The sequence below is a fragment of the Rhinatrema bivittatum genome, chromosome 2 (assembly GCF_901001135.1).
Source record: "Rhinatrema bivittatum chromosome 2, aRhiBiv1.1, whole genome shotgun sequence".
Taxonomy (NCBI): Eukaryota; Metazoa; Chordata; class Amphibia; order Gymnophiona; family Rhinatrematidae; genus Rhinatrema; species Rhinatrema bivittatum.
In genome coordinates, this window is record NC_042616.1 from 407,308,552 (window position 1) to 407,327,758 (window position 19,207).

General features: G+C 43.0%; 1 protein-coding gene across 4 annotated transcripts in view; it reads left to right on the plus strand.

Annotated features, from left to right (window-relative positions):
* The window catches only part of TEX33 (testis expressed 33), a 137,232-nt gene that overhangs the window by 90,943 nt on the left and 27,082 nt on the right, over nucleotides 1-19,207 (plus strand). Inside the window, exon 6 of one of the 4 annotated variants that reach the window (XM_029590076.1) lies at nucleotides 143-344. The exons of 2 other annotated variants lie outside the window; for them this stretch is intronic. In XM_029590076.1, coding sequence (XP_029445936.1) covers nucleotides 143-181 — 39 coding nt within the window. In that variant the 3' untranslated portion in view covers nucleotides 182-344. Of the gene's footprint in view, nucleotides 1-142; nucleotides 345-19,207 lie in introns of those variants that run through there. One more of the 4 variants, XM_029590075.1, reaches the window with a different exon arrangement.

Genomic DNA, 19,207 nt, shown 5'->3' on the forward strand with positions numbered 1-19,207 from the left:
ATGGCTTGACATATGACAGGGGCAATGAGGCCCCTAGCACTGTGTTGGAGGGTTTCACATGATTTTAGTATGAGCAATGAGACCTTCAAGGATTGTCACTAAAGTGAAGCAGTCACTGACCTTGGCACTATCCTCTTTACAGCAAAGTGGAATGAATTGCATTTTAGAGCACAGAATGTGAAGAAAGCCTTTGAGCAAAAACAGCAAGAGAAAAATCCGAAATCCTAATGCACTGGATAGCAAAGTCCAGACAATAAATTACATCGCAGCCTATTCATTTGGTCCTTCTTGTCTTAAAGGTGGTTTGTCCAAGGAAGGGTTGAGATCTATTGGTTAAGCAATATATGTATGGATGGGGAAATCTATAGGTGAATGGTCATGAAGATGAATTCTACTTTCAGCTCAAAAATCAATCTTTTTGTTAAGATGGGCGGCTCACAGATCGGCTCCGTGAGCCACTACACTGAACCCAGGCATGGCAGGGCCTCTTTCCATGGCAAGAATGCCACCGGTACATGCACGCCATTGGGAGCAGGGCACGACATTCGGACGTCTTCTTCTTCCTACACCTCCCTGGGCCTTCCTAAACATGCACACACAACCCGCTCCACAATTTAAAGGGCCCGCTGCAGGAAAAGTCCCTGTGGTGCCTTTGACATCTGCAGCCTGCATTACTTGCAGTGCCTCAGACTTTGCATCGGTGCTCAGCAATGGGTCTCCTGCCTTGCAGTACATGTTGCCTAGTGTTCACAGTTCCTGTGTTCCTGATTGTCATCCATCTTGCTTTCCAGCCTTGCCTTCTAGCTTTGCTCGTACAGCTTTGTCTTCTAGCCTTGCCTTGTCCACTCTTCCTTCTCCAGACTTGCCTTGTCTTGTTCATCTTGTCCAGTATCTTTTGTATGTCTACATTTACCCTTGACCTGGCTCTCTGGATCTTGACCTCTTGCTTAGACCTGACCATGATTGCCTGCCATCTGGACCTGACCTCTTGCTGGACTGGACCACAATTGTTTGCTGCCTGGACCTGACTCCTTTCTTAGACCTGACCATTCTTGCTAGCTGCCTGCCCCAACCTTGGCCCATCTCTGACTTTCTTAATCTGCTACCTGCCCTGTCCCTGATGTACCTTTGGATTCTAACTCTCTTCACCATCCTAGGGACCCACCTAAGTACTGATGACTGCCAGAACTCAAGAGCTCAACCTGCAGGGGAGGTGGCTGGTAAAGGTGAAGCTCCAGACTGTCCTGCTACAGGGTGTTTGCCAGTTTCTGGCGTAGGCCTCGAAGGTTCGTTTATGAGGCTGTGTCAACTACTCTGCAGCACAAAGGACTCACACCCCTGCTACCCTTCACACTTTTTGGGACTTAAGAGAAAATAATTAATGGGACTGAAAAGAGGTACAGTAAAGTCTCTGACTTTCAAAAATGATTCAGATATGTCACAGGAATACAACAAGAATAGGGGCTACATTCAAGATACCTACCTACTTGCTTCTAGGTCTATATGGTTTGAAATAGAGATTGGCAGCCATGCAATACCTAACTCCTCCCCCATTTTCAAATATATTTATTCTGGTTAAGGTATCTTACGTATAAGTCTTAAGTTATATAAATCTGGTTCTTAAATTATTTGACTTGACTATGGACTATAGTTGCCAACTGAATTGCATGTCATCAAAAGATATTAGAGGTGTAGGACAACAAGCACCAGACTGCACAGAGATAGGAGTTATAAATCAAGGACAGGATTATCTTGTTGTGATGACAAGGATTTAAATTAAAAACACAGTGATTAAAGCCATCTAAGATGTTGTTCTGAACACGTAAGTTAGATCCTCATACCAAATGACGTCAGCTTCTTATCATACTGCCACTACAAGAGAAACACTTTCTTGATCCTTTCTTAACACAACACAAAACATGGGAAACATGCACAATTTTATATTGAGCTGAGAGATATGAAACATTCTCAGAAATAGAGATGGGCCAAAATGTTGTCATCTTGGATCTCAACCAAAACTCTACCCTTAATCTGGGTATTAAGAAAAGAGTAGGCTGTGTTAAATCACAATATAAGATTCAATTAAAACGATCTGCTGAAATTGGGGCAAAAATAATTAGATCATCATTCATGACCTATTTATGTGTTTAGACCCTAATCATATGTATTCTTGTATGTTACTAGATTACTTTAATCCAGTCGTGAATTGTGATTCAATAAAATCCAGCTGATGATAAAAATGGTTGCCATTCTAAAATTGTGATCCGTTTTGACCTTTCTTTAACCCAAGGACCTTTATTTCTCTGACTCCAAATTATTCTTGGACTTTGATTTTTCTGTTCTTTCCCTATCTGTATTCTTTTTATCTCTTTCCATTATACTATCTTCCTTTTCCTTACTTTCTGTTCTTATTTATTTTCTTTTGTTTCTTTCTTTTTGGTCTTTCTAAATGTTTTCCTTTGATCACCATATTTTATTCTCCTTCTCTAATCTCTTTCCTCTTTCCTCTTTTCTCCTTCTTCTTTATCCAACTTTCATCTCCCTTCTGCCCTTTGTCTGTCTTGTACTCCCCCATCAGCTCTTTTTCCTATGGCCTCCTCACCTTTCTATCTTCCTGTTTTATTTTAGTCTTTCTTTTCAGCCTGACTTCTCTTTCTCACACTTGCTTCGTTCTCATCAGTTTCTTTATTTCACTTACCTTACCCTTTGTTTATTTTTTTGCTTCCCAACCTGTCTAGTCTCATTTGTTCACTCCTTAGGCCTGTCTTGTTCCCTCTGCCAATATTTTGTATTTGCACCTCTATTCTCTCTGCCTCTCCTCTCTGCCAGCCTTCCTCTTCCTTCCTTACTATCAGGCCGATACAGTACAGTGCGCTCCGACGGAGCGCACTGTTAGCCTAGTCTTAGACGCGCGTTTTTCCTTACCCCTTATTCAGTAAGGGGAGCAAAACGCGTGCCAACCCGCGGCACTTAATAGCGCCCTCAACATGCAAATGCATGTTGATGGCCCTATTAGGTATTCCCTGCGATACAGAAAGTAAAATGTGCAGCCAAGCCGCACATTTTACTTTCAGAAATTTTTCTTCCGGCACCGGGAAAGTGCACAGAAAAGCAGTAAAAACTACTTTTCTGTGCACCCTCCGACTTAATATCATGGCAATATTAAGTTGGAGGTCCCGAAGAGTAAAAAAAGTAAAAAAAAAATAAATTTGAATTCGGCCCGCGGCTATTGGGCTGAAAACCGAATGCTCAATTTTGCCGGCGTCCGGTTTCCAAGCCCATAGCTGTCAGCGGGCTCGAGAACCGATGCCGGCAAAATTGAGCGTCGGCTGTCAAACCCACTGACAGCCGCCGCTCCTGTCAAAAAGGAGGTGCGTATAGTGTCCCTAGCACCTCCTTTTCCCCGTTTCTACTGCGCCACCTAATTTGCATACAGCATCGCACGCACCGGCGAGGGGCCAGTGCGCGCGCCGCGAGAGTGGGCGTTTGGCCGCTCTCCCGCGGACTTTACTGTATCGGCTCGTATGTTTGCAGTACTGCTCTGTGAACACTGCAGTGCTGGCAATTACAGAGCTGTTGTAAGGGTTAAGGTAAGAATGGCAACTGTCCTGGCACCAATCTGGGAGATGCCACACCACCAGGGCCAATTCTAGGCTAACTGGTGCCCTGTGAGAAAACTGAAAATGGCGCCCCCCGCCAGCCCCAGGATAAAAACACAAGTAATATTTACTTATTTATTTACAAAATATGGTAAAGATTAACATCTCAAATAGAGAATAAAGTAGAGTGAAATAAATAATGAAAATCTCCATAAAAGAAAGTGCATAGTGCATTTAAAGGAATCTTATATGAATCTGCTACTTGCTTCTACTGATATACTGTAAACATTATCAGGTGAATTTTCAAAGGAGTTACGCATGTAAATGTAACATACTATCAAAGCAATTTTCTTTTTTTTAACTTTTTATTGGGTTTTTTCATAATGAACAATCAACAGTAGGGTGCCCTGTACAGTATTCTGTGCTGAACAAGTGAACAACACATTACACTAAGAACTGGTAATGTTTAACATTAACAACTTTAGCCTTGAGTGAGCTATTAATACTGGTACATAGAATCAACAAATACATACATATTCTACTGTTTATCCCTGCCTTTGCCTTTGCTCCTCAACAGTCATGATCAGTTCCTTATAAAAGGTGGAGATATTGAGGCATTTATGTGTTCTGGTGGTGAGAAGGTTCTGCAGCGCCGCAGTAACTGAGATTGCTTGCCAATTAGCTACACAGGATTGCATAAAATGCCTAATCTGCAGAAAGGCATAAAAGTCTTTGTGTGGGATATGGAATTGCTATTGAAGTTCTATGAAACTGTATAATACCCCAGTCAATGGAGTTATCAATTGATACAAAAATTTAAGACCCTCTGCATGCCAGCGGCGAAATGTGGTAACCTCTACTCCGGGTAGAAAGTAAGCGTTATTGTGTATAAGTGACAAGGGTGTAATCCCTGGTGGTTGTTGAAGTTTTTTACATAATTTTGCCCAAGTCATCCTACATGCGGAAACTAAAAGATGTGTCTTTAGCAGTGGGGGAACGTCAATTGTTTTCGCGTGTAGTAGAAAGTTTAAGGATGGCACTTCATACTAGCTTTAATACTGTGCTTGGGAGATAATAGGAGGAATCGAAGATCCAATCTCTGACGAAGCGCAGATTACCTGCTAGATTGTAGGTTTGAATGTTTGGGCATCCCTCTCCACCTTGCCATGCTGGAAGATATTTTTAAGGGGATGTGAGCACGTTTACCCCCCATAGGAAACGGTGTAGTGCCTGTTCAAGTGTGTGTATGTCTGGAGAGGAGAGACAAATCAGAAGCATCTGAAGAACATAAAGCCACTGTGGCACAATTATCATTTGATATAGACGCACTCGGCCCCACAAAGATAATGGCAATCCCTTCCATTTGTTTAGAGTATCAATCGTGTATCACAATTGTGGATGGACATTGAGGTGATAAATACCGTCTAAGTTGTTAGGTATCATAACCCCTAAGTATTTGAGAGCGTCAGGTGTCCACTTTAACAGGAAGGTACCCAACCAGCCCATAAAGAGGTTTTTCCCTACATCCATTGCTTCAGATTTGTCTCTGTTGATTTTGAGACCCGCGAATATACCAAATTGTTCCTGCACTCGTAACAGTTGTCTTAGGGAGGATTGTGGGTGGGTCAGGAACACCAAGATGTCGTCCGCGAATGCCACCACCGTGAAAGTCTGGCCCATTTTCTCAAACCCATGGATATCTTTGTGGGCCATAATTTTACGTACCAGGGGGTCTATATAAGAATGCATAGGAGAGGAGAAAACGGGCAACCTTGTCATACCCTCTTTGAATATCCACCGGGTCTGACCTTGATCCATTCACCATAATACGGGATCGTGGGTTATTATAAAATAGCTCACAAAGTCTCCTATCACCTCATACCACGATAACGTGGAAAACATATATTGCCATGACACCCTATCAAAGGCTTTTTCGCTATCAAAGCCTATGGCCAACGCAGGCGTGTTTTGCTGTTGGCAGAACCGTATCGCCGATAGTATTTTGACTATATGGCCAGTGGCAGAGCGAACTTTAACAAAGCCCACTTGTTGGTCTGCTATCAAGTGTGGGATAACCAATGCGAACCTCTCAGCTAATACTTTCGCCAATATCTTTAAATCACTATTCAAGAAGGATATGAGCCTGTAAGATTCTGGTTTTTGAGGTCTTTTCCCGGTTTTGGCAAAACAATTATGTTTGCACTAATAAAGTCCGATGGGAAACTGTGTTTAACAAGGCCATCTACATAGTAGTTAGTCAAGGGAGCCATTAAATGAACTTTAAGCATTTTATAAAAGTCATAAGAAAATCCATTTGGCCCCGGTGACTTGCTGGAGGCCATGGTACTTATAACTTTTAGTACTTCGTAGGGTTGGATGGGCCAATTGAGAAATTCTCTTTGAGAGGTAGACAGACTAGGGAGGTGCTAGGGAGGAGCAGGAAAAAAATTCCTGCTCCTCAGCCCTTGAGTGGGCGGGGTCGGCTTTGTAAAGAGTAGCGTAAAAATTGCGGAATACTTCCCCAATGGATTTAACATCAGAGACTCTTTGCCCTTGTGATTTTGTCATAGCATGTATTGTAGACCATGCTTTTGCCACCCACACCAGATTAGCCAAGGGTTTTCCAACTTTGTTGCCATATCGGAAAAAGTTATGTTGGACCACCTGTAAAGTGTTGCTCGTGCGTATGGGTAGTACCGTGTTAAGCTGATTAAGTAGACTAAAGTAAGCCTTTCGATGATCCTCTGATGGGGTGCAGATGAAGGTCTTCCTGGCTTGTTTAGTTAAGCTATCTAAGTAGAGAATGTCCTTATTGAGGCGTTTGTAGCAGGCGCTAGTAAATCCAATTATTTCGCCTCATAAGACAGCCTTACCCACCTCCCAAAACAACTGGGGATCTGTAACATATTGTGCATTATTCTTTGTGTAGTCTAGCCACTTATCAGTTAGAAACTTCTGAAACTCTTTATCCCCTTGAAGTGTATGTGGGAATCGCCACCATTTGGAGCCCACTGGTTTAGGTCCTAAAATTAAGGACACTGAAATGGGGGAATGGTCAGATATTACTGGGGTTTCAATATCTGTCCGAGTCACTTGTGTGAAGGCCTCAGTTGCTATTAGTATGTGGTCTATTTGGGAAAAAGATTGGTGAGGGTTGGAGTAAAAAGTGTATTCCCGGTCTGTTGGGTGCATTAATCGCCAGACATCAAGTACTCCCATTTGTTTACAAAACTCATCTACTCCTTCCCCCCGTTTCCCAAGACGGGCTCCACCTTGTGAGGATCTATCTAGTGTGTTGTCCAACATACAATTGAGGTCTCCTGCAACAATTAAAAGGCCCTCTCTGTGGGAAAGCTCTACTTCAGCAAATTTTTGTAAATACCTCTGTGGGTTATCCGTAGGTGTATAAACATTGCCAATAGTAATTAATTGACCTTTCCACTGCCCAATCACCAATACATAATACCCCTCAGGGTCAGTAATAGTATGCTCCAACACAAATTCTGTAGATTTACTGATTAATATAGCTAAGCCCACCTTGCGGGGGCAAGCCGCTGCATAAAAGCAGTCTTTTACCCAGTTCCGTCTTAGTTTTTGGCTTTCTGCAGTGGTTAAATGTGTTTCCTGAAGGCAAGCGATGTCCCCATGCAACCGTTTTAGATGAGAGAGAATTTTTTTACGTTTAATGGGGGACCCCAAACTATGTACATTCCAGGATATCAATTTAAGCATAAGTATATATTAGCGAAGTCAACATTTCCTGCGAAAACCAAAAGCGTGTTAGGGTAGAGGGTCCCAGCTGTTATGGCCGCCGGCCGCGGACCGTCGCGGCCGGGACCTAGCACTCACCCGAGGCGTCGGGGCTCCACAGAGGCTCCTGCTGGTGCAGGGAGCCTCAGGCGACATTCTTTGCGCGGCCCAGGCCGCAGGCCTCTGATCCCTGCCGTGGCTCCGCCCCCTTCTCAACTTCACTAGGGCCGCGCGCGCAGCTGAAGACAGCATTTAAAGGGGCCATGACAGGAAGTGTCGTGGCTCCCTTCTGTAGCACTTCCTCCTGGATTTGGTATTTAAAGGCAAGGTCTGCTCCTCAGACCTTGCCTTAGTATTGAGGTCTTGCTTGGTTCCTGTGTTCCTGGTATCCTGGTTCTTCGTCCCGCTTCTGCTCTGTCCTCCTCGTTGGATTGATTCTTCGGACCCCGACCACTGGACTGGCTTTGGACCGTGCTTCGGATTTCGATCCTTGGACAGGCTTCGGATCGTGCTTTGGACTTCGACCCTTGGACCGGCTTTGGACCGCTCTCTGGATATCGACCCTTGGACCGGCTTTGGACCACTCTCTGGATATCGACCCTTGGACTGGCTTTGGACCACACTCTGGTCTCCGACCCCTGGACTGACTGCGGACTGCTCATTGGAATCTGAGTCCCGGACCGGCTTCTGGATTTTCTTCAACTTCTCTACAGAGACTACTTATGACCTGCTGGAGGCGCCAGCCATCTGGAACCCATGACCTGCAGGAGGCGCCTGCATCCAGACCATCTTATATCTTCAGGAAGTCGCCTAAGTCCCAGTGGCCGTGTCCCTACGGGCTCCTCCTGGGGGGACCACGTGCTTCCAGGGTGAAGCCCGATCAACATCAGCAACAGGCCTCGCCATCTGACGGTAGAGACCAACGAGGAGTTCTCCCCTTGATGGCAGTATAGACTGTACCTCAGAACAAGGGTCCACGCTCCAGGTACTAACACCAGCTGCCCCCTCCCCCATGTTAGTTGGTGTAGCTTCAAGGTCCACATTTGCTAACCGCTGACGCCTTGTACCTTGAGATCTTCTGTCACTCACACCGCACCCATGCATTCCCCAACCACACAATACACAATCCCCCTAGCCATATGTAACAATAAGTCTATCCCCACCCCAAGCTTTTAAACCCCATATCCCTCCCCCCTTCCCCTTCCCCATTTCCCCCCTGTTCATCAAAAGAACTAACACCGATCGGATACCCTGGGGTATACCCAATCAGGAGGGTCTGCTTAGGATGTCCAGGTGCCACGGACTTCTGTAGGTCTGAGTCAATCCCCTTATATTATCAGTGCCTGAGAGAGCCGTGTGATGTTATCGGCTTACAACCATTGCACATCTAATCTCACACCGGCTCATGTTCGTGCTTTACCCTCACTCCATACTTTTAGCGTTGCCAGGAAAAGAAGGGCAAATTTCATCTGTTTTCAAATAGTTGTGAGCATATTGTGGAGAGTTTTTTCCGCTGTTGCGAGACTTGGGCGGAGTAGTCTTGTGTGATCCGCACTCTATGTCCTTTATATTTTGCCTCCGGGTTACATCGGTAAGCCGTCCAGATACTCTGTTTTATAGCGGAGTTTAATATTTTTGTAATTGCAATACTGGGGCACATGTCTGAGTCCCGTTGGGGCCCCAATCTGTGCGCTCTTTCAACTTTGAGGATGCCTTGCAGATCTGGGAGGCCCACTGCTGCCAGTAACCAGCCCTTTAGAAACTCTCCAAGCCCTTGTTCGTCCACCACCTCAGGCAGACCCAGAAATCTTAAGTTGTCCCGGTGCAGGCGATTTTCTAGGTCGTCCACTTTCTGTAAGCATTCTTTGAAGGCTGCTTCCTGCGCACTAACCTTCCTGGCATTTTCTGTCAGTCCTTCCTCCAAACCGACTATTCTCCCCTCCAGGACATCGAGCCGCGGGTTAAGTTCCGCTAAAGAGGATTTCACCTCTTCTAGCTGGTGGGTGATTCCAGCCAGTTTGGTATCAAGCGTAGCATCCAACGTATCCTGTAAAATTTCTACAGTAAGTGACGTCACAGCTGGAGGTCCCGTCTCTCCCAGTCCCGCCGCCATTTTAGGATCCGCGGCTTTTGCTTTGTCTTTGTCTCTGTCGCGTTTCCCCCTCTAGAGGCCATCAGCTGCGGGGATTTGTTCATGAAATGCACAATCGACATGAGCTGTGCATAAAGTGGGTCTTCACGCACCTGTTCACCGGATCGGGGGGATGATGCCGGTAGATTTATGTCCGTAGTACCCGGAGCTCAGGGAGAAGGCATCTTCCCTAGCAGATCATCCCACATGACCTCCACAGCAATTTTCAAAAGCACATTTACCCATGTTAAGTGCACTTAATGCAGATAAAACATATGCACAATTCAATGGCATATATCGCAGCAATTTTCAAAAGCCCACTTAAATGGATAAAGTGCAAGCTTTTAGTAATGAGTTACCTACATAATATTTGAGCACTACTAAAAGAATTTGGGGCAGATTTTCAAAGGCCTACGTGTGCTGGGCCTATGTTAAAAAGGCCCAGCGGCACGCATAAAGCCCCGGGATGTGTGTAAGTCCCGGGGCTTTACAAAAAAAATCCTGTATTACAACATAGGACCACACAACAAGAACAAGCCCAAACACATCATATCAAAATCTTTCTTCTCATCAGCAATTCTTCTGGAGTACATCATCAGCTCCTAAAATCTTAACTTCATCCAGCTCTCAACTTGCAACTGCGCTGATCGTTTACATCACGTTTACTGACCACTGACCACTTCCTTATAGAAACTTCTACACTAGCATCTTGTTATACCGCTCTCTGAATACCAACCAATCGTTCTATTTGAACATCATTCAGCTACAACACACCTTCATACCTCAGCCCAATCTCATACTTCAATCTTCCAATTCTTACTTCAAACCAGAGTTACCTACCCTCACACGATTCAACTCTACAAGACCTACTTGCATGACAATCCCAACTGTTCTCTTCTCCTTAACTAACATCACATACTATCCTCCAGACAAGGTGAACTCTAAAATTCCTTGAAAAGTTATCCGTCAACACCATAATGGCTCACCCCACTGTGAACAACCAGACAAGAAACTGCCATCTGATTAAAATCCCACTTCTCAAACATGCCAGAAACCTTCTCTACCTCACCTTCTTCTTGATAAATGCCCAATCTCTGACTAAGAAACTCATGATTATTTCAGACCTAATCCAAGCAAAGAATCCCGACTTCTTCGCTATAACAGAAACTTGGCTCAAAGACACCGATTCTGTACTTACAAATCAACTAACCAACAATGATTACAACATTTTCTCCATCCCACGAAAATCCCGCAGAGGAGGAGGAATACTCCTCCTCATAAAAAAACATTTCTCTATGAAGCTGATCCCTCACAACCTTCCTAAGAAATTCGAAATTGCTTTACTCGACTCTGAATTCCAACAAATATGTATTGTATACTGCCCACCCAAACTTCTCGACAATGAGATCTCCCCTCTACTAGAATTTTTAATAACTAACATTAACACAAAAAACCGTCCATAATACTTGGTGACTTCAACCTTCATACTGATGCCCTACCTAGATCTCAAAACTGCCAAACCTTACTCGACATGCTTTCCAGCCTAAATCTGATCCAACTTGTAAACAACCCTACTCACAAAGCAGGTCATACGCTGGATCTGATATTCACCAACCAATACCTCTTCGACTCTACATTATCTATTAAACCTGTCCCCTGGTCGGATCATTATCTAATTAAATGCTGTGCACAAATCAATACCAACAAAATGACAAAAACTAACAAACCAATATCATTCAAATACAGACCCCCCTTCTAAACTCGACTCACTCAAACAAGAATTGGGGAAACAACTTATGAATCTTGACCTATCCAACATACTTAACGCCACTCAGTCCTGGTTCCACCTTACAAAACAAACAGCAAACAACATAAATCCAGAGAAAACGAAACTGATAAAACAAAACAGGACAAAAAACAACCCATGGTTCAATTCACACCTCAGAACTCTGAAATCCAATCTCAGAAAGTTGGAAAAAGAATGGCACAAATCCAAATGCCAACAAACCATTCAAAGATACCGCACACAACTCGCCGACTACAAGAAGGCAATTCTGAATGCCAAACGTGAATACTATAGCCTAAAGATAAAAAACTCTACAAATAAATCAAACTCCCTCTTCAACATCGTAAAAAACCTAATTGAAAATAACAACAAAAACATACCAACTACCGATGCAAATAACCTAAGCCAAGACCTCGCAAATTTCTTAAAGAACAAAATAGACAAGATAACTGAATCCTTCAACATCCCTTCTACTGAAAAAGTACCTTATGATCCACCATTAATAGCAACATGGTCGAAATTCGAACCAATTTCAATTATTGGTACCAAGATGACAAATCAACACATACCCACCATCAAACACTTCAACTCTGCTCACAAACCAGAGAAACACAACCAAAACTTTTCACTTCATAGAACACTAACTCCCATTATGGTAGCTCCCATTACACAAATGTTAGGTCTGTTAACCTTCTCAGTACTACTATTAAACACTCAATCACTACTAAAAAAGGCCACACTACTGAGTGATATACTCACTGAAGAAGCTCCGGACATTTGTGCGATCACAGAATCATGGCTGAAGGACACTGACACAGCTATATTAAATCAACTACCCACTGATGCTTACAACGTATTTTCTATTCCAAAGAACAAAAAAAAAGGTGGAGGTCTCTTCCTTGCTGCCAAAAAGAAATTTAACCTCTCATTACAAGCCATTCCTCTCCCTCACAAACTTGAAATTGGCCTATTTAAATCCAAGATGCTTCAAGTCTGCCTAATCTATGCTCCCACAAACATTCTTGAAAATAATCCATCTCTACTCACAGAATTCATTGCCAAACACATCAAAATCCATATTCCTGCTATTATCCTGGGAGACCTGAACCTTCACATTGACCGCATCCCACTATGTCCAGCCTGCGAAGCATTCATGACTTCACTAAATGCACTAGGATTTCAACAAGCAGTGACAAGTCCTACACACAAAGCTGGCCATACACTTGATGTGTGAAGCTTGCTGGGCAGACTGGATGGGCCATTTGGTCTTCTTCTGCCATCATTTCTATGTTTCTATGTTTCTATATTTACCAATTCGATCATTCAAACAGACCTGCCCCGCTGTATCCCAATACCTTGGTCAGACCACTACTGAATCGATACATGTTGCACTATCAAACATCCCCCACCTACATCTCTCGGCAAAAAAACGATCTCCTTCCAAAAACAGGGACAAATGGAAGACCTAAAAGAATTAGACCTCACTGATGCAGACACCGCCGCCTCATCTTGGTTTCAAATTACAAGCAATATAGCAGATAAGCTCTGCCCCATACAAACCAAAGAAATCAACACAGAAAAGATTAACAAAAAACCATGGTACACATTGGAATTAAAGTCAATAAAAATGGAGCTCCGCAAATCTGAAAAGGAGTGGCACAGAAACCAAAATACAACAACTCTTCAAAAATTCAAGGTTTTACTCCACTGCTACCGCCAAACCACTGATAAAATAAAGAAGGACTATTATGCAGCAAAAATCCACCAATATCAATTTAATCCACATGCACTATTCCAATACGTAAAAAGCCTCGTTATTACTCCAGTCAATACAAACTCAAACAACAAGGACGAATCAAAATGTGAGCAACTTGCCGCTTACTTCAGCAACAAAATACAATCTATTATGTCTCGCTTTAATTCACCAAGTCTACCCTACTCATCAGCAATGACCAACTGCACCCACAACAACAAACAATCTCCAGCTACTCTGTCTACCTCCACCATACAACCATCACCAACCACACATAGAGAAAGAAATTTTGAAGCAAGGCTTAACATTCTTGAAAATACATCTCAAATAGAAGTAGAATCTATACTAAAGAAAATTAAACCAGCTCTATATCCCTCAGACACTATGCCCACAAAAACACTTCTATCTTTCCGCTCTATCATAGCGAAACCCATAGCAAAGATACTCAACAAATCGATCACATTGGGTACAGTACCTTCTCAACTTAAACATGCCATCATAAAACCGACTCTTAAAAAATCAAACCTAGACACCTCAGACCCAGTGAACTATCGGCCAGTTTCGAACCTCCCCTTCCTTTCCAAAATTATGGAAAGAATCATCAATAAACAACTCTCCGAATATCTTGACGAACATCAATTACTCTTCCCATCACAATATGGATTCAGAAAGCTCCACAGCACGGAAATTCTCCTCCTATCACTATCAGAATCACTCCTAAAAGCCCTAGACTCTGGCCACGCATACATACTTGCCCTACTGGATATATCTGCTGCCTTTGACACTGTTAATCACAACACACTTATCACACACCTTTCTGAAATAGGTATTTCCGGCACTGCACTACTCTGGTTCCAATCATACCTGAGCAACAGGACTTACAGTGTTAAAAGTGGACAATGTGAATCTAAACCTAGAAGCCTCACACAAGGAGTACCCCAAGGATCTGCACTTTCGTCAACACTGTTTAATATTTATCTCACTCCATTATGCCGGCTTCTATCAAAACTGGATTTCCAACACTTTATTTACGCGGATAATGTGCAGATTCTCATACCTATAAAAAACTCTCTTTCAAATGCTCTGAATACTTGGAATACAGCCCTCACTGAAATAAAAAAAACTCCTCACCGACAATTTTCTAGCTATCAATACTAACAAGACTGAACTTCTCTTCATATCACCTGCAAACAACTCCACACTGAACACAACAGTCCTACCCCAGGGCTACGCTCCGGCGGCACAACAAGTCCGCAGCCTTGGCGTTATTTTAGACAACAATTTTACCTTTAAAAAATTCATCGCTGACACTGTTAAAAGCGGATTTTTTAAGCTTAACACACTAAAGCGTATCAGACCTCTACTACACCCATACGACTTCCACACCGTTCTACAAGCCACAATTCTATCAAAACTTGACTACTGCAACGCTTTGCTATTAGGCCTACCAAAAAACATATTGCAGCCATTACAAATGCTTCAAAATGCAGCGGCACGCATCATCACCAACACGCACCGCTATGATCACATCACTCCTGTGCTTCAGTCACTTCACTGGCTACCTGTTGCATCCAGGATCATTTACAAATCGATGACTCTGATTCATAAGGCCATTTACAACCAAAACATGCAATGGTTTCCCGAGCACCTGTATTTCAAAAAAACAAACCATCCAATCAGATCTCAACATCAGGCCAGACTGCCGATCCCTTCTCCTAAACTAACCAAACTTACATCCACTAAAAAACGTTCCCTCATTATAGCAGGAACCAAAGTATGGAACAGTATGCCCACGGATCTTCGCCAAGAACCCTGCCACCAAAAATGTAAGCAGAACTTAAAAACATGGCTGTTTAGAAAGGCCTTCCTTTGAAAGATGTAAATTATGCAATTACATACTTCGCTTCTCAACTTACTCCTGATTCCTGTATACTGCCTTGCCTTTCCCTTTCCCACCAACTCCCATTCCTCCCTGATATAGGGGGGTGGAGAGGAGACAAGAGAGTCAGACTAGTAGTGTGGGTATGACTCCCTTCCCCCCTTCTATGATTCCCCCTTTCCCATACCCTCATTTTCCCTTACAAATAACTCCCTTCAAGCCAGACTTTTGTAAATGTTATTACTCATATATATTTGATATGTATTCTCCTAGTTTTTCTGTTAAATTAGCACTTTTCTTATTCCACTGATGTTCATTGTAAAGCCTTTGACTGAATTACTGTTTGCTGTAAACCGAGGTGATGTGCATTACGTACCACGGTATATAAAAAACTATAAATAAATAAATAAATAAATAAATAAATAAATAGATAAATAAATATTGAAATGGAGATGCTTCAAAAAATAAACCCTGCTCGACATGACCTCGATACTATCCCAACCCGAGTATTAAAGGAAATAACACATATCATTGCACCAACATTAGCTGCAATCATAACAAATCACTCGAAGAGGGTCATCTACCAGCCAATCTGAAAACTGCAACAATCACTCCCATTTAAAAAAAAAAAAAGAATCTAGACCCAAAAGACCTGAATAATTACCGTCCTATATCCAACCTTCCCTTACTTGCCAAGTTGACTGAAAAAGCAGCTTTGAATCAACTCAACGAACACCTTGAGATCAACAATATTCTTCACCCTGCACAACACGGTTTCAGAAAGAACCGCAGCACTGAAACCCTACTGATCAATTTATCTAACAAAATAATAAGAGGCTTCGACAGCAAACTAAGTCACTTATTAATACTACTTGATCTATCTGCAGCCTTTGACACTGTAGACCACAAAAAACTAATTTCAAGTCTTGCCAACATAGGTCTTTCTGGAAAAACACTTGACTGGTTCACTTCATTCTTAAAAGACAGATTCTTCAAAGTCACCTTTAATAACATCTCATCTGATCCCTGTCCCCTCGAAACCGGGGTACCACAAGGGTCTGCCCTCTCGGCCACCCTCTTCAATATATACCTACTCCCACTCTGTCATTTCATTTCTAATCTAGGCATCACTTTCTTTCTGTATGCTGATGATATTCAATTACTCATCCCAATAAGATCTACCATCCAAGATGCTATCTACCTCACCTCAACTCAATCGGAAAATTCCTGAACCAACTAAAGTTATGCCTCAATATGAACAAAACTGAAAGCATCCTTATAAAAAGAAACAACTCAGAGCAAACATCTCAAATGCCTTCCATTCAAATCGACAACATTAATATCCAACTGAAGAACCCAGTAAAAGACCTCGGTATCTGGTTAGACAACGAACTGAACCTCAAAAAATGCATCGCAATAAAAACGAGAGAAGGTTTTCACAAACTTCAGGTACTAAAACATCTTAAACCACTATTACACCCGCATGATTTCAGAACAGTTCTACAATCACTCATCTTCTCAAGTCTTGATTATTGCAATGCAATTTTCATCGGCCTCCCCAAATCTACACTGAAACCTTTACAATTACTGCAAAATGCCACAGCACAAGTTCTTACCGGCAAGAAGAAACATAAACACATCTCCCCAATTCTGATGAATCTCCATTGGCTACCGATCAAACAAAGGATCAAGTACAAGACATTAACTACTCTACATAATGAAATCTACAAAGTTGACAACTCCTCCCTTGATCACATGATTCAACTGCACAAAACACCACACACTACAAGAATCACTGGCAAATTGCAACTAATCATAACCCCCCTTACCTCTGCTAAACTATCCAATACCAGGAATAGAGCTTTCTCTATTGCCGGACCAAAAGAATGGAACTCTCTACCAATCTACCTAAGTTCAATCAGGGACTCCAAATCTTTCAAAAAAGAACTTAAAACATGGTTATTTAGACAAACTTTCACAGACGGAGTTGGATAACCTAATCCATTATCTTAAGTCTCACTCCCTGTAACAACCATGCTTTTAAATCCTCCTCACCCCTTCTTACCTATTATACCATATCTCTTCTAATTTTTATTATTATTTATTTTTACTCCTCTATTTCCCTTGTACCTTCCCTTTTCCTTTTATTCCTAACCAGCTCACCTTTGACTAAATTGCTCTAACATACCCTGCAATGTTACTCTTAAATTATTTCCCTAATTAACTAACATCTCTTGTTAAATCTCAGCAAGACAGATTTGTAAGTCGTTCTCTTTTTAAATCTGTTCAACTTCTGCTTTTGCTGAAATGTTGTTATCTACATTTATGTGCGTTATGAACACGTTTTATGTATGAAGTTGTTTTTCACTGTAAACCGGAGTGAAGGCATTTTGCTATACTTCGGTATAAAAAAAGAAACTAACTAAATAAATAAATAAAAGGGGCGGTCTGGGGGTCGGGCGGGGCCAGAGGCCTGCAACACAGCGGCCATTGCCGCTGTGTCGAGGGATCGCGTACCAGCGCGCACATGTTATAAAATCGGGCATACATTAGCGTGCCAGGTAGCACGCGCATGTTATAAAATCTACCCCTTTATTCTTTCTCTTACTTTTTTTTTTTAAAGTATTGTTTATTAGGAAAGCTGTGAACAAACATTCAACAATTACAAAAACTTGTATGTAGTAACGTATTACTGCAGGGTTCCTATACATTTTTCCTTTATATATCAATCCGCCACCCCCCCCCCCCCCCCCGCAGCCCATCCCCCCTCCCCCCCCACTCAGGAAACCGATTATTTGCAAGGGGAAGAAATGTATAAGTAAAACTATGAAGACAGATGATACATTCTGATGGGACCATGAGAGTAATGCAGTGGACTCTAAAATCGCAGTGGATTCAGTCTTCTCAGCCAATGTCCACCATGGTCCACATCACCAACCAGCTCTGCTTATCGCTGGCTTGGTGGATAAACCAATCCAATCTGCTTCAAGGCCTTCCATTTCAGGCCCAGACCCTCAAATAACCTTGACAACAGATGCCTCCAACCTCAGCTGGGGTGCACATGTTGCAAACCTGCAAACTCAGGGCATTTGTTTTACTGTTTTATTGTATCGCCCACCTGAGTTCTTTGTAAACCGGCATGATGTGCTGCACGAATGTCGGTAAATAAAAGTTAATAAATAAATAAATAAATAAATAAATTTGGTCTCCAGAGGAAGCCTAACACCAAATAAATTTCCTGGAGCTTCATGCAATCAGATATGCTCACAGGGCTTTTCAGGATCACCTTTCCAACCAGGTCATCCTGATTTAAACAGACAACCAGGTGGCCATGTGGTACATCAACAAGCAAGGGGGAACGGGTTCCTACCTCCTGTGTCAGGAAGCTGTACAGATATGGGCGGAAGCCCTTTCCCACTCGATGTACCTCAGGGCCACCTACTTGCCAGGAGTGGACAATGTGTTGGCAGACAAGCTGAGTCGCACTTTTCAACCGCACGAGTGGTCCCTCAACCCCACGGTAGCGGACACAGTATTCCAACGTTGGGGTTACCCTGACATAGACCTCTTTACGTCAATTCACAACCGCAAAGTAGGGAATTTCTGCTCTCTCACTTGCAGCCAACACTTTCAGCCAAGAGACGCTTTCTCCCTCTCGTAGGCCAGCGGTCTCCTTTAGGCGTACCCTCCACTTCCACTCATTTCGAAGACTCTCGTGAAGTTGCAAAGGGACAAGGGACTAATGATTCTCATAGCCCCTCATTGGCCACGCCAGGTCTGGTTTCCAATTCTCCATGCTCTATTAGTACACTGGCACATTCCTCTGGGGAAGGACTCGCTTCTGATCACTCAGAATAGTGGTTGCCTTCGACACCCCAACATCCAGGCCCTCTCCCTGACTGCCTGGATGTTGAAAGGTTAAAACTTCAACCTCTTAACCTTTCAGAGCCGGTTTCCCATGTCCTAGTAGCTTCACAAAAGCTTTCCACAAGGCAGTCTTATCGTTACAAATGGAACAGGTTTGCAGTATGGTGTACTTCCATGTCCATCGATCCCTTCACTTGTTCCACACCAAACCTTTTGGACTATCTCTGGCACCTGTCAGAGTCAGGGCTCCAAACTTCTTCTATCAGGGTACATGTCAGTGCAGTAGCCGCCTTCCATAAAGGTGTCGGGGATGTACCTATTTCAGTACAACCCCTCGTAACACGCTTTTTGAAGGGCTTGCTCCATCTTAAACCTCCACTGCACCCTCCGGCCCTTTCCTGGGACCTCAACTTGGTTTTCGGGTGGCTCATGAAACGGCCGT